The following is a 27,515-nucleotide window of genomic DNA, read 5'->3' as shown; positions in this document are numbered from 1 at the left end:
TTGGGTTCAATGGACAGACCGAAGTGTCACTTAAAAAATCAGGCCTGCCTGCATGTAATTAACTTTAGATCTTGGCTATGTGTTACTACACTTCTCTGCCATCCTCATGGGGTATGTCTCTGTGTGTGTGTGTGTGTGTGTGTGTGTGTGTGTGTGTGTGTGTCTGTGTGTCTCATAAAATTCTGAAAATATTCAAACCAAATAGTTTAAGACTTCCAGGAACAGCTGATAATTCATTGTAATTATGCTTTAAACTTAGATCCTCTAGTTTTCAACCATTTTTTCAGCATTTATTTGAGAACCAGAGCCTTATTCACCCATTCACTCATTTATTCACTAAACAGAAGTATTTATTGGAGAGTAAGGTATTATGCGCCAAAACACTATGCCAGGTGTTAACAATATAAAAGTAAAAGGCAGATCAGGGAGGGATTTGTCTGAGGTTTACCCAGAGTACAGTCCATCACAAATCTTGTCTGCCTGGTAGTCTCTTTGTGAGCTGGAAAGTACCTTAGATTGTATGTTGTGGTCCACATTCTGCCAAGATCAAAATGTCCCAGAATTCCAGGAAACAATCTGACAGATAAATAGCTTAAATGTTCTTTTATCGTAAATGTTGATAGGAAATATAAAATAATAATTTAAAATAAAATTAACAAAAATGATGTATAAGTAATTACAAAGTTGTTGCTCAGGGAAGTATGGATGAGGAACATTTTCCACCCCTTCCAAGATTGACAAAATCTATTTTGATGCTTTTTTATTTTTTATTTTTTGTGACGGAGCTTCACTCTTGTTGCCCAGGCTGGAGTGCAATGGCGCAATCTCGGCTCACTGCAACCTCCGCCTCCTGGGTTCAAGCAATTTTCCTGCCTCAGGCTCCCAAGTAGCTGGGATTACAGGCATGTGCCACCACGCCCAGCTAATTCTTTGAATTTAGTAGAGATGGGGTTTCACCATGTTGGTCAGGCTGGTCTTAAAATCCTGACCTAAAGTGATCCACCCACCTCAGCCGCCCAAAGTGCTGGGATTACAGGCTTGAGCCACCACACCCGGCCTATTTTGATGCTCTTTTTCCAGTATCAACAGGCACATTATGAACTTAATATTTTATATTACATATGTTCAGAATGGGGAGCTGTACACTACTTTTATTCTCATTTCAACTGATCTTGTCAAGGGATCTAATAACCTGGTATACTGGCACCAATTCTCCTTTAGCAAAACACTTTTGAATGTGGCTATTCCAATTGTTTCAGCTGCCCTATGAAGGCTACGTGAATAAACTGAATATATTGTGCATATATTGGTAATCCTAAGAGAGAATAATTTGTTATAAGTCCTCATGTTCCCACAGGAATCTCAAATCCTTTGTTATGTTATACATTTGTGATTTGGAGCATGCCTGGCAGATATATTCTAATATTCAACCAAATGCAAATAGCCAAAGTAGTAACTTTGCCATTATATCACCATAATCATAGGAACAAATGAACCCCCTGCCTTTCTCTCTCATTATTTTTTCTAAATCTACTTTTTAGGAATACAGTGATGGCATTTCTATTAATGAACTCATAATTTACATTCCTTGGATTTGTACGTCAGTCTTTTATTAAGTACAAATATATCAGGTCACATACGGTGTTAGACTGAATTTTATAATTAAAAAACAATTGGCTTTGGTGTAGATGTATGTCTGTGTCTGGTGAGGAGAGTGGGGAATCAGTACTTTTTTCAGTATTTAGCAAAGCATCTCTATTTGAATCGTTTTTGTTGTTTACTTGTAATTTTTTAAGTCTAATACTAACGAACAGTCATGGAAAAGTATGAATATATATTTTTATAAAGCTTATTTTACCTTAAACATGTAAACTAATCATATAAAGAATCAAAGCCTTTATGTGTGAGCATATCAAGGCGAAGAAAACAGTTTCAATTATAGTTTCTCATTCATTTCCTCTTCAGACTCTAAATATCTTTTCTAACTAATTTAAGTGTTCATTGTTAGTGAATATTTATTTATTAACTGAAATCTAATTACACATAAAGTAACTGTGTAAACAGTTTATCCAATAAAACCCAAGATCATTTGATCACATTTCCAATGTTTCATTTTGCCTATTAACAGCCCAAAATATGACATTTATTTTTTGAAACAATGTCACTATTAGGCACAGAAGTCTATTTACACAAGAGCTTGTTTCATTTGACATTTATTGCAATAACTTGAGAACAATTATTTGCAACTAAATCTAACAGTATTTGTACGAGTACTTTCAAGCTAAAGTACTGCTAAAAAATTTCAACATGCATGCAATTCAATATGTTTACATAATAACATAATTTATTATAAAACCTGTGACTCTGAGCACTTTATGGAATATGTGCTTATGGAATACCCTCTGCTGTAACATGGCCACATCTGAGAAAAGAGAGCTGCTGAGCAGAAGAGTCCCGTGTTCAATTTTGTTGAAATGGGTTGGCTGCTCAGACTGTTCAGGACTGCTACTGTGCTATGATAGCATTGCTTGATAGCTCAGTTCACATCAGACTTCAGAAGACTTTCAAGCACAAGCCGTTAGCCACCAACAAACTGGTAGCACAAGCAGCCTTGGCAAAACACAGTTACTATGCAGGTGGGCTCTGTTTTAAGCAAAGTCGATATTGAAAATCCAAACATACAAAAGAGATAAATCAGAGAATGGTTATTTGTATTATAAAATGGTTTTCTGCTTTATGAAAGAATTCACAAGTTTCCTCTAAATGGCAGCTCCCCTAATGCATTTAAAATACAATTTGATTTACAAAAGTTCAATTTACACGTGACTTTTTGCACAATCATTGTGAGAAGCAAAGTACACCTATATACAGTACTTAATTTTCTCTCTCAGGATTAAGGTGTCTTATCATTGTATTGATAAAAGACACTTAAGCCAAAACGTTATAATTTAAGCCACTGAAATAGAAAGTAAATATTACCTCTGAAACATGGATATTCCAGAAAATTTAAGTACCTTTTTAAATTTTGTATTTACAATCTTGGGTAGTCATCTTTACAAAGTAGTGCTTTAGATAGCACAAGTACATAGCTTTCATTAGGCCATAACATTGGGCCTTATTTTGCAAAAACAAATGTTTTATTATATCTTATTTTGGTGTTTAAATTTGTTTTATTTTATCTTATTTTGGTGTTTTTTTTCCTTTTTAGCTGTGTAATTCTAAAGAGATGTTAGACTAAGCTAGGCTATTTATTATATATCTGTTTTATACCTTACTGCACAGAATCACCTTTAAAAACTTAACTTCCTGCATTGCATTACTGTCTCCACTGTTAATCTGGGCGATTGCCATTCAGGTAAGACTCTCTCTTATTAGCACTAAGCTCCTTGCTAGGGTGAGAGTGAGTAGTAGGGGGTGGCGTGGAGGGTGAAGAGGGTGTTGTGAGGAGGGTAGAGACCCTGTCCACTGTATGTCTCAGGACATAGCCTAGAGCCAGGCACCCAGGAAATAAGCACTCAATAACTACTGAATGAACAAATGAATGAAGAAATGAATGGACTGGGAGAATTGTCTGGACGGCTTTCTTCACTCTAGCATCCAACCCAGTATATTTCTGGAATATGTAGAATCGAAATGAATTTTCAGAGTCTGAAAAATCACAGAACCTCTTTCTTATTCCTTAAATGCTTTTTGTAAAATTCATAAATTATTAAGCCCTTGATGACTTGGAGACATTAAGAAAAATTAAGTCACAGAGGTCAGAGGAAAAAGAAGAGGAAATTGAAGGGTCATTTCCTTACTCACCAGCTGCTGGAGAGAACTAACAAGGCACACAGGTTGACCATAGTCCAGAACCAAATTAGGCTCTTAGCAATTGTGTTCATACTGAGAAGTGGTATTTTTGAGTGTTTCAATAAAAACTTAGCCACAGGTATATTCGGAAATAGTGAAAGCAACTAATTAAGAGCTAAAATAGAAGGGAATTACCATTTGTCATTTGTAGGGCCGGACATACAGATATGTTCTTGGCAGGGCCCTGGGAGACTGCATTCTGTAGGCTGGAACCATTTTGCTGTGCTGATGCTCATACGTCTTAAAGCTGCATGTGAAATAAAAGTGAAATAGCAATATCCAGCTGTGGAAGATAAAAATAAAAATCCTAAAATAAAATATGGTCGAAAGTGCTTGAGCAGATAAAGCAAAACAGAATATAGTCAGTGGGGATGCTAGTGAGTTAATACAACTTAAAATGTTTATGATTGCATTAGAAAATAAAGGTTCAAAGTATATGATGTATGATGATTTTAAATAAAATAGTCTGGAATACATTCAAATAATTTCATTTAAAAATCTACTGCAAATTAAGTATAACTCTAACAAGCAAGAGGATATAGAATTAAACCATAATTATTAGGCAACGGAGTTTATAAATTTGAGTTCTCTCAGTAGGCGTCTTTAAAATCGTGTAAGTAAGTTAATATTAAGGTATCATCTGTCTTTAAACTTAATGACTTAATATTTTTTCTATGGACAATGGCATTTTACAGGAGTATCTTTACTTTCAGAAAAATAAAAATGAACACTGAAGTGGAATCACTGCATCAAGAGCCTCTAGTCATATAATTTAAGCCTGAAAATGATCTTAACAGAATATATATGCAAATTTGCCTTCACAATCACTTCCCAAAATACCTACCTCTGTATTCTGTATTTATCATTGCATCAAATGAGAGCAGTCAGAAAAGGATTTTTGAAACTCTTTTATATATAAATACTTCACTCAAAGATGAAGTGGTTTCCAGGAGTCTTCTCCACATTCAACTAGCATAATATTCTAGCTCCTCTTCTGTGAAATGTAAAATATCTGTACATTAACTTTCTTGAAGATCATTTCAGCCCACCATTTTCAACTTTCTTCTAATGGATCGAAATAGGAATTATCACCTCTAATCAAAGAATGAGCATGTTAGCTTGCCACTGTAGATATTCAGAGATTTTATGTTGTTGAAGATATGTTTTTCTTCAATGCCCTTTACGTTATTATATACACACAATTACCTTCTATTGTTTTTACAAACAACTATTTTACACCAGTAATCATTAATCCAAATAATTTGGATTTAAGGAATTTCTAATTGAAAGCCTATCACATGAATTGTTTATAGTGACAGACAATATACTACTGGTAATTTTAAAGCTTTAAAAGTAAGTTATCAGTATCCACTTCAATCTCCACATGACGATAAAGGATTATTATGTGCAGTAACCTATTTATGAAAAGGAAACAGTGTGCTTCTTTCAGACGCCATCGCTTGCTTTAATAAGGAATTGAAAAGCTGAACTACTTTATATGCAGATCACCATCCCAGTTGCATAAGGATTTACAATAGACAAAACAAAACTATTTTTTGTTGTAAAGAAGGGCTGTTTGTTTAAATCACACAATCACGTTTGCATCTAAAATTATTTACAGTCTAATAAGGCTTCATAAATGTTATATAGACTTGGCTAATTAAAATCATTTTAATGCTAACACCAAAATGAAAGTCTTGCTCAAGCTGACAAGGAAAACTTCAAGTAACACAAGCCTAAAGAAGGCAGAAGGAAAAAGATGCTTAATGTCTTGGTTTAGGTAACTATTGATCGATTTGGAGACGCAAATAGTACTTGATTTGATAGCACCCCATTAATGCTTCAATTAAACTCAAGAGGAAAATGCTGTTTTGTCAGAAAGTGTTAAACTTGAGAAGGATTATGAGTCTAACCCGTGATCTAAAATAAATAGAGTAATGGATACATTTTTATCTCTGCTACCTTGAATTTTGCAGAGAACTTACTTGGGAAGTTTTAATCTCATCCATGAAGTCTTCCTTCGAGGTCTTTAATGGCTCATATGTCTTTGTTAAATGAGGTGTGTGGCGGCCTCTACTGGTGTGTGTTTATAGAAAATGTTTCAATAGGCAGAAAAAATATTAATTTCAATTAAAAAGTTAGAAATACAGACTTTTTCATTTAAATATATAAAAATATCTAATTCAATGCAGAAAAATATATTACTAGCTGTGTCACGTTCTTTTAATTAGGAAAATAATCTAAAACACTCACCATGTTAGTGTAAAATAATGATTTACGGAAGGGCATTAATTGCTCAATTCACTCTGATATTGGGTTAAATATATTTTATTAATGAATTATTAATCCTGACTGAGGTGGCTTATTACCTCTAGCCCACTGTTAAATCCCCTTAGTTGACTTAAATAAAATCACTTAAACCCAGAGGAAAGGAAATATTTTATAGTTAAGCCTACAAAGTCCTAGAACTAGAATCATTTGATGACAGGCTGGTTTCTATAACTCAAGCAAACTGTACGTTGACTTAATATAGCTGACACATCAATCTATTTTACAGTGTTTTCAATTTCAAAAATACAACACATTAAAATATTTTCAATTTATCAAAGCTAAAAGCAACATTTAAGTAATGTACTTAAAGTGCGAAGGCACTTTAACACAAAGTAGTGATACCCAGTGGCTATACTCGGTAACTGACGATGGAAATACCATATATCATTATTTACAAAAGAAGTTGTAGTCACAAAAGATCTTTGGAGATCTTCTACAAAATACACTAAATATCCATTTTCATTTGAAAAGTTTGCCTATGCTTTCTTCAGTCACTATAATCTCCTCTTCCCACTCCCACACTGAAAAACAAAGAAGAAAAAAGAAACAAAACCATAAACAAAATCTATGAAGAAATGCATTGTAGAAACATTCATGTCCACTGATGGTTCCTAAGAAGAGAAGGGAAAAAGAAAAAAAAAAAAAAAAAAGGAGGGGAGGAGAGCGAGAGAGAAATAATTTAAAGGAAAACTTGCAAAAGCAAAATCATGACTTCATCCTATCTCCCAAACATTTTCAAAGTCCCCCATTAACACTGGGAAAGGGAGAACAAAAACAAACACAAAAGCTAATGTCCTTGTTTCCAACAGTTCGGAGCAGCATCCTCTGATGCCTTAGGGTTGTAAATGATTTCCCTTCACAGCTGACTGATTGCAGTTTGTTTTTCCAGAACTTCGAGGTAGTCCGGTTCTGATTGCGGCTTAGCTTGCAGTAAAGGGTGGTTGGGTTTTGACTGCCCCACAAAGCATTTCCTGGGAGTTCCATATAAAACGGTTTTATTGATTCTGTCTTGGTTTTGGCGTCGAGATTCATAGGAAGGGGCAAACTGCCTTTTAGGTAAGGTACAAAAGTTATAGTGGACTAGGCCTGCGCTGGGAAGTTCCTTGACTCGCTCAGCAATATTTTGATACAGCAGCTCAGGCTCTCTTGGTGTGGCCTGCTTTTCTAGCAGCTCAGTGGCACTTATTGTGTAAGCAGGTGTGGCTGGCTCTTCTTTTTTCTCCTCCAGGTTGCTATAGCTGAACTCTTGCAGGTTTCGGTAATAGGCTACTGGGTCTCCTTCCTTCTGCATGTAGATGGGGTTTTGGCACATCTGACCCACAGGTGGGGGGATATAGTTGTAGACATGGCCGTCTGTTTTATCGTGAGTCTCAGTGTTGTAAGACCCATACTGTAATTGAAAGGAGCTTACGTCTAAGTTGTTGGTATTCCTGGGAACGCTCGGCACTCCCTTTCGGCGTTTCAAGACAAAGACGAATAAACCGGCCCCAAAACAGACAGATAAGATGAAAACAACAAGCAATCCCAGAATTAAGACAGACAGTGGAACTTCAGTGTGTAGTTCAGGATAGGAACTAGGAGACACACTAAGCGACCGAGGTGTGTCTGTATTGTGATTCATTGACAAGATGGTTCCATCTGACAAGTTTGGGCTGTCTGGACAGATAGCCTCCCTCCCCAGAAATTTTAGTATCTCCCCTGCATGCTTAGCAGGAGATTCGCAAGTCACCTCATTAATGATGACAGGGGAATTGGCATGTTCTGTCCAGTCTTTCAGCCCCATGATGTCACAGGTACAGTCCCAGGGGTTCTCTTGCAGATCTATCTGGATGAAAGCCGGGAGCTGATCCAGAACCCCTTTCACGGGCAGGTGAGAAAAATGGTTGTTTCTCAGATTCAGCCTGGTTAGGGCCGTCCCCCCAAATATATTATCAGGTAAGGACCGAAGAAGGTTGTTGTTCAGAAACAGTAGCTGTAGGTTAATCAAAGCATCAAAGGTCAGAGGCTTAATTTCCTTAATGACATTATACTCTAAATAGAGATATTGCAAGCTCTGCAGTCCATCAAACATAGAAGGGTACAGCACTTCAAGGTAATTGCCATTCAGATAAAGTCTGCGTAAACTGGTCAGGTTTGTAAAGGCACCTTCCTGAATGACTGCAATCCTGTTGTTTCCTAAGTGCAGTAAGTCCAAAGAACTGTATTCTAAGAGGTCATTCTTATAGACAGTTTGAAGATAGTTCCCTGTTAGGTAGAGTTTCTTTGGACTGGTCGGTTTGGGCTGCAGGTCAGAGATATTAGTGAACTTCCTTTCTTGGCAGTTTACATTCAGACCATTGTCTGAGCTCTGAGAGGTGCAGACACAGCTGCTGGGACAGGTGAGAGGCACAGGAGACTTGGTCTGGTACACCATGATGGGTCCAAAACTTTGCCTGTCCTTTGACACAGTCACTCGGGGAGTTGGACGATTTCTCATTTTGGGCGGCCGGCTGGCTTTCGGAGCCCTGGTTGGGTTCAGAGCAGGATTCATTGTAGGTGACAGCCTTTGGACGTGGGTGTCAGCATGGCTGCCCCTCTGACTGGAATCACTGGCACTTTTTCTGGGACAGAGGTCTTGCCTGGTCAGCTGGGTCACGTCTTTCCCATGCAACCTAAAGGGAGTCTCACAGACAATCTCTCCCACAAAAACAGTTATGGTGTCTAGCCAGGCCTTGAGAGGAAGTAAGTCACAAGTGCAATTCCATGGATTTTCCTCCAGCTGAATCTCCATGATCCCTCCAATATGTTCAAGGACGCCAGCAAAAGGCATTACTTTTAGCCTATTGCCCCTGAGGTCTAAGTGGGTCAGCAGGACAAAGCGGAACACATTGCTGGGCAGTGAAAGCAGAAGGTTGTCATTCAGGATGAGCACTTTGAGCTTGTTAAGTTTGCTGAATGCCCCAGCCTCGATGGCACTGATGTAATTGTAGTCAGCCTGGAGATACTCCAGGCTCTCCAGGCCTAGGAAGGTGTCCTCCCTCAATATCTCAAGCTTGTTGTTGTTGAGATGCAGTCTTTTGAGAGTTTTCAGGCCACTGAATGCCCCCGTTCGGATCTCCTGTAACCCGTTGTTACCTAGGTGAAGAGTCACCGCGTTGGAGTAATTGACAAATTCGTTTGGATACAGTCTTGTCAAGAGGTTTCCATTGAGAAAAAGCTGATAGATTCGATACTGGGGGGGCTGGAGCAGGCTAACTGTTGTAAATCCTTTGTTCTCACAGTTGATATTCAGTACGTTTTCCTTTTCTTCGCACAGACAGCGGATCTTGCAAATGTCTTTGGCAGTTTTGCGACTCTCTGTCTGTAAGATCCCGGCCACGGTTAACACACTGAGGAACCAAACGCCGCTCAGCATCTTTAGGCACCTTCGGTGTCAACTCAGGTACCTACAGGCAAACCTTAGGTGGGGGCAGGGGGAAGAAGCGGGTGCAGGGAAGAAAGAAACAAGGAAGCCCGATTAAAAATGGTAAAGCAAGGAGGCGGAGTGGGAGCGAGGGAGAATGAGGGGGTTAGCAGCACGGCAGAATGAAATCATTGCATTTTCCAAAGCGGTTTCTTTTCTCCGCTCCCTATTCCCCCATCCCGAGGCCACCCACACACGCGCCCCGGGAACACACATGCTTGCACCTGATTTCCCGGGGGGGGGTCGCAGCCAGCCGCCAAGTCATTAGTAACCGAGTTGTCCTACTAAATCCTGCCCATCTCCTCCTCCCCTGGGGTATCTCGAAGAGATCTCGGGCAGCTCGCCCGTCTTGAGCTCCCAGCAGAAATCGCAATCGCTTTAGGAAAAAAAAAAAAAAAGCGCAAAAAGGGGGTGGGAAAATCAAGAATCAGGGGGCTGGCGGCAGGTGTAGAGGAGAGATAGAGATGGCAAAGACGGTGCGAGGTGGGGGTTACTCACACATCAGGAGAAGACTGAATCCCTCTCCTCTGCAGTCCATCAGGAGTTTAGCATCTTCAGGAAGTGGGAGAACAAGGTAAAATAAGACGCTGCTTCCAGGGGGGATGCCCTGCTTTTTGTTGGTTGATTTAATTTGACTGGGGGTGCGCAGAAATTAAAAATCCGACAGGAGGCAGGAGCGGAAGAGAAGAGTTGGAGCTGAGGGAAGCCGAGCTGCCAGGGAGGGACTGGGGTGCGATTCTGTAGGGAGGTCGGAGAGCCGGCTGGCCCGGTCGGCGGGCGGTCGGCGGGCGAAGGCGACGACGGAGCCTGGGCGCGCGTTTCCAATTCGGTGGCGGTGGCAGCAGTGCGTCTAGCAGTTTGAATCTGAGAGGCTTTGCAGGCTCCCCGGGACAGGACTAGGGTGACGTCACGGGGGAGGGGGCAGGCAGAGGATCCAGGGCGCGCGGTGGGGGAGGGTTGGGCAGATGCTTCCCTTCCTTGCAAGTGGCTTTGCAAAGCTCAATTCCCGGCTGCGTCAGTTGATTCTGAACTACTCCACCTCCAACCTGGCTGGCGGCAGGAGAAGCTCCTGCAGAGGGGTTTCTCAAGGAGGGGCCCTGCTAATGGCCTGGCACCTCCTTGGGCCCCTCTGTGTGTTCTCTCTCACTCCTCCCTCTTTCTCTCACCTACACAATGCCTATGGAGGGCAGGGGTGGGGGTGGGGGGTTCTTCTCCCAGATTCCCAAGCAAGGGAGAAGTGTGTGTGTGTGTGTGAGTGACAGTGTGTGAGAGTGTGTGTGTGTGTGTGTGCGTGTGTGTGTGTGTGTGTGTGGTGTGCCTCTTTGCTACAGGACTGGTGCCCCACTTGCCAGCTCCTAGCTCAGATGCTCTCTGTGCAGAGAGTGGGGTGTGTGTGCATGCACCAATGTGTCTGTGTAGGAGGGTGAGGAGTTCTCTTAGGGGATTTATACTTTACATACAGAGCCCTGATTCAGTGCTAAGAGAATTCCTTTCTGGGTGGTGACCCACCAAACATATTTGCCTGGACTCTGAAAGTCAGCTCAATGTTAGCTTATAGACTGAGAAAAACAAAAACAAAACCCTTTTCTCCCTGAGGTTTATACTTAGCCAGATAATGAGGTTTAAACGTGCACTTCTTGCCTGGAGGAAGGAGAAAAGAAGTGGGTGTCAGAAAAGCACTGCCAGGCTGAGCCTCAGCTGGGAGTGGGAGCCAAAGGAAGGGTGGTTGAGCCCTCCAGGCTGCAGGGGCAGGGGAGCTAGGAGAAAAGAGGAAGCTGGTGCAGGAAGACTGGCTCCTGAGAAAGAGAGGAGATGTAAAAGGAATCCTGGCCTGAGACCGAGCTTACCTGGGTTCTGATCTGGCTCTGTTGCTAGATGTGCCACTAGCTTCTGGATCTTCCTGTGTCCATCTGCAAAAGGCAGGTAGGTAGACTGTATGGGCCCTCCCAGCTCTGATATCCAATGCGGGTTTAAATAGCCTTTCCAGAGCATTGCTAATGGCCAGGTGTTGGATTTTTGCCTTCATTATCTGTTTTCTCCTTAATTATCTTACAGCTCCTTGGACCCAAGAGTCTTCCATTGTGGAATCAATTCGCAAGGGGTAAACAATGTCTGCTGTTGCCTGGAAAGGCCTTGGTTGCCTCTGGTAGGAAGGGGGAGATGGGTCAGGAAAAGGAGGGAATCAACCAGGGAAAAGGAGTTGACCAAATGATGTGCCTGTCCCACAAAACACTTCAGCTTGCTTTCCCGGAGTCCCACTGCCTGGCCAAATGTGGAATAGGTAAACACACAGATACAACAAACCACTTGAGAACAGAATGACCCTTGCTTCTCCCCTTCTCCTTCCTTGTTAAGCCTAGGTGCTAGGATTGTTCCCTTTATACAAGCTCCTTTCTCTCCGGGAAGGGCGGGGGTAGTTTATAAACTTAGGCACTAGGGCCACCTGTAGCTGGTGATCTGTGCATTATTTTCTTGAGCTTTCTCCCTTTCTCCTTCTTCTTCTTCTAAGAGCCTTGGACCAGGCACCAGGAGCCCCCTTACCCTCTAATTCTTGCTTGGCGTTTAGCAAAATACTTTCCTTCTGAAGACTCAAATTTTCCTTCTCCGTAGAGAAGGGCAAACTTGAGATGAGCTCTGAGGCAGAGGGACAGCCCTGTGGATGGCCTCCCACCGTGTATTGCAATTGCATCATTAGATGGAAGCAGTCTGATGCAGTGGGAGCACAATTAAGCTCCCTTTCCTAGCAAAGGAGGCATTTGTTTCTATGTATTTCCAAAGGTTAAAAGCACATAGTTCCTAGAGCAATAAGATTTATTCATTCAGTCATTCATTCAACAAACATGTATTATGTCAATATTTAACTGAAGTAAAGACGTGAGAGCCGAACAAGACCTTAGAAGTCAGGTTCGTTTTACAGATGAGGTCATTTCTTAACCAGGGAAAGTGCTGACTTACTCAAGAAACTACAAACAGAAACAAAACCCAGGGATTATGAGTCCCAGTCCATCATCTTTCCAAAAAGCACACTACTGCTTAATATGAATTAAAAATCTACTTAAACTTAAATAGTGGTGGTAGTGTTTTACTTAAAGGTATCCTTTTTATTTAAAAAAATGTATTTGAAAGTGAAACATCAAATACTAGTTTCGGTTCTCAGATACAGTAATTTCCTTCAAGACATTGATGACACTTTCAATATTCCTTGAGGACAGATTATTTTTGCGAAAAATTTCAGAGACAGGAGAGAGATTCAGAGAGAAAGGTGGAGGTGGTTGGGAGCTCATGAGATTCTCGAGACCTACAGAATCAAGGAAATTCATGGGTAATCTAACTGTGGGAAGCGACACTCGGACCCTAAGGAGGTCTTCGTTCCTGCCTGTCCTTGAGAGTCCACAGCTGCTTTCCAAAACGTAGTTCCTAGGAACAAATCAGCCTGAAACGCGATAACCACTTTAAGTAAGTTTCATTTGGCCCCGTGTCTTCTGAAGAACTGCCACAGCACCCCGCTAGGGAGAGCGGGCTTTTAAGGCTGTGGAAAGGTTCAGGGTGAACTGGGACCCCAAGGGAGGGAAAGGCGGTCATTAAAATAAGGAAAACGCTCCCTCTCCTTGCTGAGGCAAGGGAGGCTTAAAGACGAACTCCGTCGCCTGTCTCACTCGTATCTAACCGAGTAGAGCCTGGCTCAGGTCTCCAAGCCTTCCACAGGACACGGTGGGTGCCGGCGGACTTACAGCCCACCTCCGTCCCGGCCGCCCATCAGGCCACGAGGGGGCTAAGAGGAGTCCGGGGAACCAGAGAGGGGGCACTGCTTGCCCGCAGCCTCTTCTTCTAAACACCCGCCGCCCGCAAGCCGGGTCGAATCCCATTTCCGAAGGGCGCTTCCGGGAGACCAGGTGTCTCCGAGCGTCCCCGATCGCCGGTAACTGGGCACCGGCCGCCAGCGCAGCCCTACCTTCCCTGCCCCTACCTGCTAGACTCCTGGTGCGGTGCCCGGCATGCGGACCTACAGCCGCGACGGCCACTCGGGCTGCCCTCGCCGTGGGACTTGGGCACTGCAGGCCGACCGGAGGCTTCTAGCTCGCGCCGGGTGCGTGGGCCCTCCCTGGCCGCCTGTGCCACCCTGCTGCGCGACGCGCGGAGCCCGACCACGCCCGCGCGGACGGTCCCGGGGTGAGGAATCTCCAGTGGGGATTGAGGGTAGAGGGCGGCCGCCAGCGAGCTGCCCTGCGCGGATGGCGCCCAGCCTCCCCACGCTGGTGCCCCTCGCAAGGAGAGGTGGCCGGGAAAGGCAACGGACTGAGGAAAGCCGGCTCACTGGCCGCGTCGCCACCGCGTCCCTGAGTGCTCAGAACTTACCGAGCGAGCGCGCTGCCCAGATCTTTTCCCGGAGGCGCCCGCAGCATCTGCGACTCGGGGAGGCAAAGGAGCCGGCACCGCCTCGGACTGGCGCAGCCCAGGAGCGAGAGCACCGCGGGGAGCGCGGGCGGCGCCCCCAGGGCAGGCAGATCCCCACCGAGCAGCTAGCCAACGGGCAACGCTTCTTGCAGGAAGGAGGGAGGGAGGCGAGAGGGAGGAGGGAAGTAAAGCGGGAGGGAGGAGAGGGGAAGAAGGGAGGGAGGAGGGAGGAGGGAGGGAGGAGGGAGGGAGGGATCGCGTCCCCTCTCCCTCACTTATCAATCACCCCACAGATCAAATATCCGGGCTGTGCACCCAGGACGGGGATGTAAGAGCCCACAAAGGAGCCGCTGCTCCATTTCTCTGACAAGCGCTGCGGAGCACTGCTCACGCCTCTCCGTCCCTCTTGCCTGGAACTCTGCCCAGCCCTTGCGGCTTCCACCCAGGGCTGCAGCTCGGGCTCGGTCAAGTGAAATAAGAATGGCACACGGTCGGTACCATGTCCAAGGGGAGACTAAGACTACTGGGTGGAAGTTAACGACAAGTGAAAGAGCAGTCAGCCATCCGAGCTGGACACCCTCCGGGACAGCTGCCTCCCCTAACTAGTAAGCGCCCAGTCTTTGGGAGTTCGCAGGCAGATATTTAAGAACCTCCTACGAGGATCGTAAACAAGGACTTTCAACATAATATAGAGCTGAACTTGAGTTGTGCAAGTGTGTTAACAAAAGCAAGCCCTTAGCAGCGTTCCAGTGCCCATTTTGATTCCCTTTATTCTTCACGACGACGTTGCCTGGATCTTCTAGAGCGTGATTTTTGCCATCCTCCCTTCCCTTTTCTCCTTTCTTCTTCCTCTTATTAGTAGCCCAGGTGGTTGTGATTCTATTAAAGGAAGGCGCTCTGTGAAAAGAGTCAGTGTAGTTCAAGACGGAGGTGCGGTTTTTGCCAAGAGCATTGCGTTTCCCCTCAAGACTTGCTTTCTCTAGGGCCTCTCCTCTACTCTTCCAGAGTATTCGAGATAAAGTTGCAGTTTGATAAATTTATGCCAGGAGTAGGGAGTTCATTTGATGACACTAAGTCATTTTCCCCTCCATCCTGTAGGAGAACGTCATTAATTCAAGTCGTTGCCACCCCCTATCCTTTTCATGCCCGCTAGAGTCTGCAAAACCCCAAATCCTTCTTACTCTCGAAAAGCGTGGTGGTGGACAGCAGACGGGGAGGCGAGGAGAGAGGTGCAAAATTAGACGCAAAATTACCTCTCCAGCTAGTGGATCTGCATTGGAATTTGTCTGTTTCCATATTTCCCATGCCTTTAAACTCGTTCTCACAGCACTGACAACCACCTTTTTCTTGTCCTTCCCGTGGGAATCTTTTGTGCTTCTCCTGTCCTCTCTTCTTGGCTTTCTTTCATCATGGTTTTCTAAGGAGATTATGCTGGGCTTTTTAAAAAGAAAACTACTGGCAATCTTATATTATGAAGATGTACAGAGTTTGCTTTAATAATAGTCAGAAGAATTATAATCATATCTTCGGAGTTGTAAGGGTCATTACTGTTCCTTTTACTTCAGTCTTGTGAAAGCCTTTTTGAAATGTTCCTACCATTCAGATAAGCAACTTCAGAATAACATAGTTCTCACATAAGCACGTGGGCAGTGTATGTACGGTTATATATTCAGAAGCATTGCTCTTCTTTTTACAATATCTGTATTAGTGTAAACATCCAATGTGCTGTTTGCTACAGACTAAAAGCAGTGGACTGAGCACATCATATTATTAACTAAATGAGGTCAGTTAATACTGTTACTTCTGTCTTTACCGTATTTCTGACTGTGTCATCTTTTCATGTCGTTTTTAGTAGATGTTATAAACAACTGCAAAACACAGAGCTAAGAGGCCATTCCAATACAGAAATAATGAGACAGTCATGCTGAAAAACTGAGACAGTTTACTAAGAAGGGTGATGTGTCTGTAGCCAAAGGGAACATACAAAATAAGCAAAAACTTCTATACAGAGTAGAGAAGGAACATGGCATTAATGATGAAAAGTGATACTTTATTTAGATCCAGTAGTAACATGTAATAGATGGCATGCATCAATTTTAATTAGCCTTGTAAGCAAGTCTAACCTGTTCACCAGCCTTCGAAAAGCATTTAGCAGCCTGCCTTTCCACATGGGACCACACTGATGGTAAGACAAAATTAAAAAGAGCAGACTTTTCTTTTTGTCAGCATAAAATTTTCAAGTAGGTGGATAGCTGTGCTTTGACTGCACAGACACAAAAATTGATGAGCAATATAAAACTTTCTGAGAGGGTTTTGCATAGACAGTTATAATGGAGGAGAGTTTGAAGTCTGTGAAAAATTTAAATATGCCAATTTATTTGAAAGCTGCTTTATGCTGAATTTTCTAAAAGCTTCTGTGTTAGAGGAAAATTTCCAAATAGAATTGAATACTAAAGACACCATATTAATGTACTTCTGTTCATTAATAAAAATCACATTATTCTTTTTTCTACTAGCACTGTAAATGTATCTTTATATCCGTGTGCTGTTTTCTTTTTAAAAAACTTTTATTTTAGGTTCAGGTGTACGTGTGCAAGTTTGTTATATAGGTAAATTGCATGTGGTGGGGGTTTGGTTTACTGTAAGCTACTTTCTACTGTGAAGTTCGTGTTACTAAACAACAGAGAGATCCCGATTGGAAAACTAGTGGAAAAATAGAGAAATAAAACTAAATCTTGCCTGGGTTTTTATAATTTCATTCTAAGGTTAGAAGAAAACCAGAAATTTCACCTGCGATGAGTGAGAGAAAAAGCGCATATGTTTCCAGGATGATGTAAAGGATGCCCTATTACTGCGTAGTACGTAATTTACCTGAGAATGTTGCTTTTTCAACTTCTTCACACCTATCCACAACTAGAAAGCTTTAAAACATATAAAAGAAGACAAAATAGAAACATCATGCAGAGTCAGTAATTCTAAGACAGATGTGCTGCATTTTCAGTGAACATAGTTTCTTTCCAACCAAAGGTTTCAAAGAAGAGTTCCACAGAACAAATTCCTAAATAAAGAAACGCAACAAAGCAGACATGCCCTTAATATTAGTAATTATAGTTTACAGGATATTGTAGACTTTTGTTCCTGATGTTATTGAAAAGGTGGGTATTTTTAAATTCAATTCAATTATTTGGATTATTTGGCAGGCATTTTGGCCTGATTGAAATAGTGCTGGGCCAAGACCCAGAGCAGTTTTTCTTTTAATCAAATACATATCCAAGCCCTTGGAGCCCAATGACCTGGGTTCAAATTCCACCCGTGCTACTTTCTCACAATGGGACAAAAACAGCATTACACCAATTTCAGGTCCCCATGTGTAAAACTGGCACCTGCTATATGGAGTCAGTAAGGATGGGGTGTATACAGAACTCTTGAAAATTGAACAGTGGTACATGTATGTGCAAATAAATCTTAAACTGAAAAATTCTTTAACTCACTTCTTAAAATAAATAAGTTATACAAAATATTTTATATCTGTTTTCTATGTTTCTCATGACAATCCTCAACAGGCCAGTATGATTAGCCAGACTTTACAAAAGAGGAAAGTGAGACTCAGAAAATTTAAGTAACTTACCCATACTCACATTCTTGGTGAAATGGTTGATTTCAGTCAGAAACCAATATCTTAATTTAAGTTGGATAACAGAATTAGCATTAGAAAAAATATTTATGATTCTAGTTGGAGCCATGTAATGTCAAACATTTAAAATAACTTCAAAAAAATTCCATCTTTCATTTTACAGATGTTTTCAAATAGTTACATATATGTATACATCAGGGCTCAAACTCAACACTGTTGATATATTTGGCCAAATGATTATTTGTTGTGGGGGCTGCCCTATGCAATGTAGAAGGATTAGCAGCATCCCTGGCTTTTGTGTATGTGTGTGTAATGTACATATGTATACTATATATACATACATGTAATTATATACATGTAATATGTCATATAATAATATATAATGAAATATTATTCTATTGTAGTCGATTTTTTAAATGCTTGGCTGTGGCCCACTAAACTGAACTCAGGAGTGACTATAGATTGCCTCTTACAGTTTGAATAACACTGCCACACTGGAATGGGCAGGAAAGGAAGGAAAATGGGATAGAAAGGAGAAAAGAGGCAGTAGATCAAGAGGGGAAGTACAGAAATAGAAGGAAAAGACAACTGCATGTCGTACAAAGTTATAGAAAGACTTATGGTGCCCCCATCAATTACACCAAGTGCCACTTATTAATGATACCTGTTCTCTAAGGGCTCTGGCTCTCCCTCTTTTTTGACTGAGTCCAGTGATTTATCAGTAAGAACCACATTTAAGCTTACTAGACTTGGGAGCACATATACATGGCAAAAGCCACAAATTTAACAGATAAGGCTCAGGACAGCATTAGTAGGTATTTCATCTATCCTGACACATTCTGTCTTATTAATTTTGCTGCAGCTGGAAGTCATATTTTGGTTTGGAGTTACAACCTAATGTGTTCAGGAGGAAGCCAAATTTATTAGGTTTGACGTTGCACTTTATTGGAATGGTATAATGCAGTTGAGCCTCTGTAATAAGTTCTGTTGATTTTATTTATGTATTTATGTTTGGCTAGTATAAATATATGGTAAAGTATGTGCTGTGGTAGAGAGTTTAAGGCTGACTCTGCTGGAAAATTCAAAAATGTCTGCATAGAAGATGCCCAGTTCTAAAGAGTTACAGTCAGAAGAGCAGCTACTCAGGATTTGCATTAAGTAGTTCTGATTTTTAAAAATGTCATCATTTGTGAAGAGGACTAGTCTATTAATATGAACAAAATGGCAAGGATGACATACCCCAGATCTACCTGAAGTTGTGATTTGCACAAAATGAAGCAGAGTTTAGAAATTGTAGGTTTAGAAATGAGGCAAGTAAGATCTAGAATGTAAATAAAATCATTTCCAGTAATAGCTGGATGCCGCATTCAACCATCATTGCAAATCAATGTGAGCAGAATGGATGTTTTTTACCTTGAATGCTGATGACTTATTACTCAGATGTGATATCAATTATTTTTGTCCCCTTCTATTTTTCATCTCCCAGGCAGTTTCTTAAGTGACAGTACAATGACATTTGGAATACAACCCTCTTCACCTGATTATGGTAGGTCAGGTAACCTCTTAGTCAGATGTAATGGCCCCAGGACATATATTAAGTAACTTTTGCATCTGCCTTTGGTCTCACTATATTCCGAAGCAAATTGAAAAGAAAATGAGCCTCAAGTTTTATGAGTTTTAGATTACCTAAATACACCTGAAGTTCTCTTAGAAAAATAGCCTGAAGTGTCTCTGAGGTGGAAGAATTATATGCAGTATCTTGAAAGCATCACTTTGCGGTAATCTCAGGAAACCATGCCAATATTGAAAGCATAATTATCACCAAATTTTTCTTCCACCATGGGCATCACCACAGCAACACAAGTACAGGAGTGGGATCAGTGTCACTTTATTAATATTTTGAAAGGAGGCAAAAGCAAGCTTATTTTTTTTTTTGCTACACATCGTTGCTTCAGAATAATAAATTCAGTATGCTGATCCTTTAGCTTTTCATATATAGGTCTAGTTGACCCAGGTTAGAGAATGGCACAATTAGAACTGGAAAATTTATTTGCCTTAATTTGAATATATTGAACTGTTTAATGTATTTTTCAATAGAAATACTAATGTGTAGGGAGCTCTGTACATGACTGCTAAATGATGAACGCTGGTTATTATTTGCAGCATGGAAAGACAACTGTCAAATTAATGAACTGATGTTCTGGTTACAATTTTAAAAAATATAATCACTCAATTTCAGGTAACTCCTATACTTGAATATAAATAAACATTGTATAACAATTTTGGCTAAACCTGGATCCCTGCTGTAAGGTTCCATTTGCTTGGAATTCAAATGTCATATGATTTACTGAAGGTTCTGAATGGATCTGCTTTGATTTATATTGCAACATTGGGGTGTATTGAATTCCAATGAAATTGTTGATTTGTTATCTTTGCTATGGCCATTAGCCAAATTCATTCTTGAGCTGCAGTGGTGATGTAGATCACAGCCTACCTGGCTTCATCAAGTTGTGCTTCTCTATGGTTTTTAAGTATGTGGTTTGGCTAAAATAGAGTTCAAGGACACAGATGGACCATAATACCTATATTAAATTAAACATCCAACTTCTTGATCAATTTTCAGTGTTAATATGCAAAACACCTGTATTAGTCTGTTCTCACACTGCTAATAAAAACATACCCAAGACTGGGACATTTATTAAAAAAAAAAAAGAGAGAGGTTTAATGGACTCACAGTTCCACATGGCTGGGAGGCCTCACAATTATGGCAGAAGGTGAAAGCCATGTCTTACATGGCGGCAGACAAGAGAGAATGAGAACCAAGTGAAAGGGGAAACTCCGTATAAAATTAACAGATCTCATCATGAGACTTACTACCACGAGAACAGTATGGGGGAAACCACCCCATGATTCTAGTATCTCTCCCCAGGTCCCTCCCACAAAACGTGGGAATTATGGGAACTACAATTCAAGATGAGATTTGGATGGGGACACAGCCAAACCGTATCAGTACCTTAAATAATTTTAAAAACCCACCTTAATAAATTACTGTAACTGATAATTCTATGTAAAAAGTCTCAAAATAATAGGGGAACAGGGCAAGTGATCTACAATTAAACTGCAGGCTTACAAAGCTTCTTTCATGCATGCTCAATTCTTATCTTTCATTGAAATACCAAAGTAATGTAATGTTTAAGAATTTTCTACTTGCAAAATGCTGATGATTATTTTGGGTATAAAAGCACTTGATAGCCTAAGAGTTTGTGTTTTATGTATGTGCCTATCTATCAATACCTTCCTTTCCCTGTTTCCTCCCTTCCTTCCTTCTTTTCTTTCTTTTATAATTGATTTGGGAATTCCTTCATTCACAGTTAGATGTTTTATCAACAAAAAATATAAACACTACAGGGAGCAGTTTATATTATGATAAAATGATTACTTGAAATGGGTTATCACTACATATAAGTTTCTACGATAAAGATATCATCATGTTTTTTTTTTTTTCGACAGTCTCGCTCTGATGCCAGGCTGGAGTGCAGTGGTGCAATCTCAGCTCACTGCAACCTCTGCCTCCCCGGTTCAAGCAAATCTCCTGCCTCAGCCTCCCGAGTAGTTGGGACTACAGGCACGCACGCCACCATGCCCAGCTAATTTTTGTATTTTTAGGAGAGACGGGGTTTCACCATGTTGGCCAGGATGGTCTCAATCTCTTGACCTCATGACCTGCCTTGGCCTCCCAAAGTGCTGGGATTACAGGTGTGAGCCACCGTGCCCAGCCATAATTGTTATTTTTACTCAAATTTCCATAGGCTATTAGAATGGTAGGATGGGAAGGGGATCTAGCTTCAGCGTGCCTTATTTTGTAGTTTGTGTTCATCTCCAACATCCACATCCCCTGGGCCCTTGTTAAACAGGAAGATTTCTGAGCTCCTCTAAAATCTTACCGAATAGAACTTTCTGAAGGTGAAGTCTGGGAATGGTACTTTTATAGGACTCTCAAGGGAATCTGATGTAAATGGCAAGATCCATTCTAGTCCAACATCTTCATTTTATAGATGGGGAAAATGAGGCTCAGAGAGGTGAAGTGACTTTATTCAGTCATACAGGCAGAGTCAAAAGAAAAATTCACATCTCCCAACTCTCATGTAAATGCCTCTGCTTGGTTGTTTAATGTTTTGATACTTTAATTTTAGAATTATATTTTTTCATTGATGTTCAGCGTTAAAATTTACCATTGCACAATACACTCTGCTTATGAACCATGTTATAATAGGCCTGCAAAAAGTGCATGCTTGGTCAGCCACATTAAGCAGTACCATTTTATTTTCAAATTCTTTTAACTAAAATTTTATTGCTTATGTTGTGCTTTGGGATGAACTATATAAAATGGAATAAAATGCTTGGTAAATAGTTATTGAATTTAAAAAAATGAACACAAATCTCAGTATTGAGTTTGGAAAGATTTACTTCATTATTTTCACATACATGCTAAAATATCAAACTTAATGAAATCTGAAGTAGCTTACTTTTCATGCTATCATTTACTAGATCTACTGAATAATTTTGAGGATATTGCAGGGAGACCTGGGTCCATAAATAGTTTTTTTTTCTCTTTCATTTTGCATCTTCTTCATTTCAAAATTTTGAGTAGTTATATAAGTCCTTCAGAGTAGGCCTCTGATGCATGGGGGCTGAGAACATTATCATGAAGCTCACTTGACCTATAAGTGTCAACTTCAAGAAAATTTCTGCTACTAACTTTTGAAGATAAAATAGAACATCTAATGAACATTCAGAAGAGGAAGATATATATCCATTTCATGTAAGCTGACCTGGATTTCAGCTGCAGGATCTCTTCTTGACGCATTTATAACTCATTTTAATTGCTAATAGGTACTGTGTGTACACACCCAAGGCAGAATGGGACTAAGCCTCTCAGATTTACAAAGGTGAATTAACTGAAAATTAAACAATAGGTTTTTGTGAAAAGACATTTCATTTGACATAATCTAATACTGAACCAAATAGATGTGATTGACAAGCCCCAATTATCCAAGAAAGTTGAAAGGACTAGTGACATTTTTATGCCCCATCTACATTACTTTAATTATTTAAAAGGGGGATTTGGTGATTTCATTTGCATAAAGTGCAGATAGTAGAAAGTATGTGGGCTTTGGAGTCAAACAGATCTGGATTTGAATTCCAGCTCAACTATCTAACCAAGAATGTGAGTAGGAGTGTGGGCATGTTTTAAATTCCCTGAGTCTCACTTTCCTCTTTTGTAAAGTCTGGATAATTATACTCACCTAGTGAGTATTATTGTGAGAAACATAGAAAAAAGATATAAAATGTTTCATACAGTGCCTAGCATTTAGTAGGTGAAAAGGAAAACATATTATCCTCCAAATGTCCTTAGCTTGATCCATAGAGTAGGGAATACCATCCTTCTGGAAATAATACGGAGAGTGGGTCTCTCTCTCTTTCTCTCGCTTTCTCTTCTTCTGCCTCCTCCTCCTCCTCCTCCTCCTCCTCCCTGCCTCCCTTCTCCTTCTCCTCCTCCTGACTCCAAGAAAGAAGTGATCTCCCTGGTGAGTTTGAGAGAAGAATCTGAACAAGATTAGCTCAGTGATGTTTGTGTCCTTTTTTCTTTCCAGGGCCACCTACTCTCAGATTATGCCCAGCACTGCCTGGGACTGGATGGCTAAATTTAATTCAGAAGTCTTTGCCGGGAAGTCCAATTATGGCCATAGACCAAACCAAGTTATTGAATTTATTGTTAACAGTAATGAACCTGGTATTTTGAGCTCCATCTGTCTGATACTTGCATTTACTTCTTAATTAGTTATGAAACCACAGTGTATTGAAAAGCGTTAACATGATCACCACCAATTGCCCACCAGTAGGCAGTCAATAAATTATAGCTATTATCACAGACGTTTTTAACTGTACCCTCATGCTTTCTGTAATAATTTGATCTATTCAATATACAAAATATCTGTCACTTAATGAACTCCTTATGGGGTATTGCTGTATACTTTAATTCCTTATTAATTAATTAGGAGAAAAATGGCCATTAGTATCTCCTATCTGGGTGAGTAGCATAACTGCCTCACAGTTTGTCAAAAGTGAAATTAACTTCAAATTGACAAGAAATGTTAGGTTTGATTCCCCCTCAAGTTCAATTCTGCTTAGTCATACATTGTATGTATTCTTTCTAAGCCCAGACAATGTCTAATATATCAAAAGTAACTGGATTTAGAGGTATTACGAAGTAATAGTCTTCATCATAGAAAAACCAATTCTCTTATTGTAGCTTCACCTGGTTTGTGAGAAAATGTGCGTGTGTGTGTGTGTGTGTGTGTGTGACTTTAATTGTCATTTATACTTTGTGACATGAATACAGCAAGTGGCAGAACACAAATGTGTGAGTCCAAGGAAAAATATTAACAGTAGGATCCTTACTCCTTGGTAGGTCAAAAAGTTCTTTATCTTTTTGTTTTAATTAAGATAATGAAGGAATGAAAAAAAAGAGAAGAGAAATATAGACAATAACATACAAGATCCCTTGTTCCTACCATGTCAATTGACTGTGTTAAAAAGGCCAGAAGCAAATGTGATCAATATTATCAATATAAAAATAAACAACATAAAGATGAAGTTGGTTTGTATCTTCTCACCAGTTTCATTCTTTTTAACTCTCCCCAAATGCAGACATGTTGATGTGCATAGATCCAGTTTCTTTTAGATAACTACCTACATATTTACTCATGGGCAATATATAGGCTCGTTTTGTGAGAAAAATAATGTATGTATTCTTATCTATTTTAACTAATTTCTTTTAGATTTTTCCATGTTGATACATAGACACCTATTTAATGACTCTTTCAGTTTAACTGCAACATAGTAGTCATCATATAAATACATCGAATTATATGTATCAATTCTCCTAAGATGTTTCCAACTTTTTCACCAATACGAAGAAGCCACATTCTTGCAATAAATACCTTTCCTGGTCATGTTGCCTTCAGTGTTCTGAGTAGGTGCCCTTTTTTTCTTTCGTAGTGCAGACTCCTGTTTTTGTTTTGTTTTGTTTTGTTTTGTTTTAATCCCACAGCATTTAACACAATTTATAACATTGTATTTAGTTATTTTATTTGCCTTCAGTGTTTTGAGTAGGTGCCCTTTTTTTCTTCTATAGTGCAGACTCCTGTTTTATTACTCCATGGCATTTAACACAATTTATAACATTGTATTTAGTTATTTTATTTATTGTTTACTTCTTTTACTTCTTCTTCTTTTTTTTTTTTTTTTTTTTTTTTTTGATGAAGTCTCGCTGTTGTCGCCCAGGCTGGAGGGCAATGGCGCGATCTCAGCTCATTGCAACCTCCACCTCCCAGGTTCAAGCGATTCTCCTGTTTCAGCCTCCCGAGTAGCTGGGATTACAGGCGCCTGTCACCACGCCTGGCTAATTTTTTGTATTTTTGATAGAGACGGGGTTTCACCATGTTGGCCAGGCTGGTCTCTAACTCCTGACCTCAGGTGGTCTGCCCATCTCGGCCTCCCAAAGTGCTGGGATTACAGGCGTGAGCCACCTCGCCTGGCCTATTGTTTACTTCTTTTTAATGACTAACTTCCTCACTAGATTGGTCTGTATGCAGGAACCGCGTTTGTTTTTGCTGCATTTTAAATGACTGTCATATAGCATATGCTCAATAAACATTTGTTGAATACATGAAAGAAATCAGAACAACAAATGGATGACTTTTTCCTTAAGGGGGATCATCTGCCAGGAATTTGCTTATTCCTTTAGAAAAAATATATTTCTGGCAGGCCTGCACTAACTGGTTAGCTAAAAATACCCAGACCTCTTTGGTTCCCCATTGTTACTGTGGCTTAGACTTAATCTTGAATTTCTCCTATGTGAGCTATAATCCAAGAAACCAGACCATGTATAGATATCTCATTTCTCTGAATCTTAGAGCCACCAGTAATAGAAGTGAGTGTCATTGTAAATATAAAGTCATCCTCAGAAGAAGATGGACCTTAAGACAAGCAAAAGCTACTACAGCAGATTTTACATTACCAGTAGCCTTTTACGGTTAGTCAAAGGAGCCCAATTTTTATTCCAGGACATTGCCTCCCAGAATGAACACTATCATTGTCAACTTCGTTGCAGCTAAGCAAAGCCCTGTCACTAAGTTCTGGCCAATGAGAGTGGAAGTGTCATTTGGGAACTATGGGAAGTCTTCTTTAAAAAGGAGATGAATGCCCTTGTTCTGCACTCCTTTGATACTGTTTCCATGGCCATCTTGGGCCATAAAGACTAGGGCTACCCTCTAGGGTTGTGGAAATCATTCCCAGAACATGCTGGGGTCCCTAAGGACCATGTAGAACCATCATAGTAGCCCTCAATTGCCTACCTGTGGGCATTCTTTTATGTTAACTTTTATTTTAGGTTCAGGGGTACATGTGCAGGTTTGTTATATAGGTAAACTCATGTCATGGGGGTTTGTTGTACAGATTATTGTCACCCATGTATTAATCCTAGTACCCACTAGTTATTTTTCCTGATCCTCTGCCTCCTCCCACCCTCCACCATCTTATAAGCGCCAGTGTGCCTTGCTCCCCTATATGTGTCCATGTGTTCTCATCATTTAGTTCCCACTTAAAAGCAAGAACATACAGTATTTGGTTTTCTGTTCCTGCATTAGTTCGCTAAGGATAATGGCCTACAGCTCCATCCATGTTCCTGCAAAGGGCATGATCTCATTTTTTATGGCTGCATAGTATTCCATGGTGTATATGTACCACATTTTCTTTGACCCATCTGTCATTGATAGGCATTTAGGTTGACTCCATGTCTTTGCTATTGTGAATAGTGCTGCAGTGAACATACACGTGCATGTGTCTTCATGATAGAACGATTTATATTCCTTTGGGTATATACCCAGTAATAGGATTGCTGGGTCCAATGGTAGTTCTGTTTATCCTTTGAGTAATCACCCCAGTGCTTTTCATAATGGTTGAACTAATTTACATTTCCACCAACAGCATATAAGCATTCCCTTTTCTCTGCAACCTTGCCAGCATCTGTTATCTTTTGATTTTTTAACAATAGCCATCCTGACTGGGGTAAGATGGTATCTCATGATGGTTTTAATTTGCATTTCTCTAATGATTAGTGATGTTGACCTTTTTTCATATAACTGTTGGTTGCACGTGTGTCTTCTTTTGAAAAAAGTATTCATGTTCTTTTCTGACTTTTTAATGAAGTTGTTTGTTTTTTGCTTATAAATTTGTTGAAGTTTCTTATAGGTTCTGGATATTAGACCTCTGTTGAATGTATAGTTTGCAAATATAAGTTCCCATTCTGTAAGTTGTCGCTTTACTCTATTGTCAGTTTCTTTTGTTGTATAGAAGCTCTTCAATTAGGTCACATTTGGGAATTTTTGTTTTTGTTGCAATTGCTTTTGGGATCTGTAACACCATGAAATCTTGGCCAGATCCTATGTCCAGAATGGTATTGCGTAAGTTATCTTCCAGGGTTTTTGTGATTTTGGGTTTTACACTTAAGTCTTTAATCCATCTTGAGTTGATCTTTGTATATGGTATACAGAAGGGATCCAGTTTCAATCTTCTGCATGTGGCCAGCCCGTTATTCCAGCATCATTTATTGAATAGGGGGTCCTTTCCTCATTGCTTATTTTTGTCAGCTTTGTCAAAGATCAGATGGCTGTAGATGTGCAGCCTTACTTCTGGGCTCTCTCTTCTGTTCCATTGGTCTATGCGTCTGTTTTTGTACCAGTACCATGCTGTTTTGGTTACTGTAGCCCTGCAATAAGTTTGAAGTCATATTCTTTT

The 27,515-nt window shown here is 40.4% G+C and overlaps 1 protein-coding gene across 9 annotated transcripts; it reads right to left on the bottom strand.

The window, feature by feature from the left end:
- Window positions 1–2,197: 2,197 nt before the first annotated feature.
- On the bottom strand, window positions 2,198–14,218 carry SLITRK2 (SLIT and NTRK like family member 2). Of its 9 annotated transcripts, none has more exons than XM_057301071.2 (5): window positions 13,982–14,218; window positions 11,473–11,535; window positions 10,124–10,177; window positions 9,840–10,001; window positions 2,198–9,620 (listed from the first exon to the last, which is right to left on the bottom strand). In XM_057301071.2, the coding sequence occupies exon 5, from the start codon at window positions 9,575–9,577 to the stop codon at window positions 7,040–7,042; it is 2,538 nt and encodes an 845-aa protein (XP_057157054.1). In that variant the 5' UTR covers window positions 9,578–9,620; window positions 9,840–10,001; window positions 10,124–10,177; window positions 11,473–11,535; window positions 13,982–14,218; the 3' UTR covers window positions 2,198–7,039. The 9 variants fall into 9 exon arrangements, with proteins under 9 accessions (XP_057157054.1, XP_057157053.1, XP_057157052.1 ...); XM_057301070.2 differs by having other exon boundaries at window positions 9,850–10,001; XM_057301069.2 differs by having other exon boundaries at window positions 5,991–9,620; window positions 10,124–11,266.
- Window positions 14,219–27,515: the final 13,297 nt, after the last annotated feature.

Source organism: Pan paniscus, chromosome X (assembly GCF_029289425.2).
Source record: "Pan paniscus chromosome X, NHGRI_mPanPan1-v2.0_pri, whole genome shotgun sequence".
NCBI lineage: Eukaryota > Metazoa > Chordata > Mammalia > Primates > Hominidae > Pan > Pan paniscus.
The sequence above is the reverse complement of the archived record's forward strand: the minus strand, read 5'-3'. Positions and strand labels throughout refer to the sequence as shown.

What these genes read in the sequence shown, in the direction of transcription:
- SLITRK2 (XM_057301071.2), bottom strand. Translation starts at nt 9,577, where the DNA reads ATGCTGAGCGGCGTTTGGTTCCTCAGTGTGTTAACCGTGGCCGGGATC.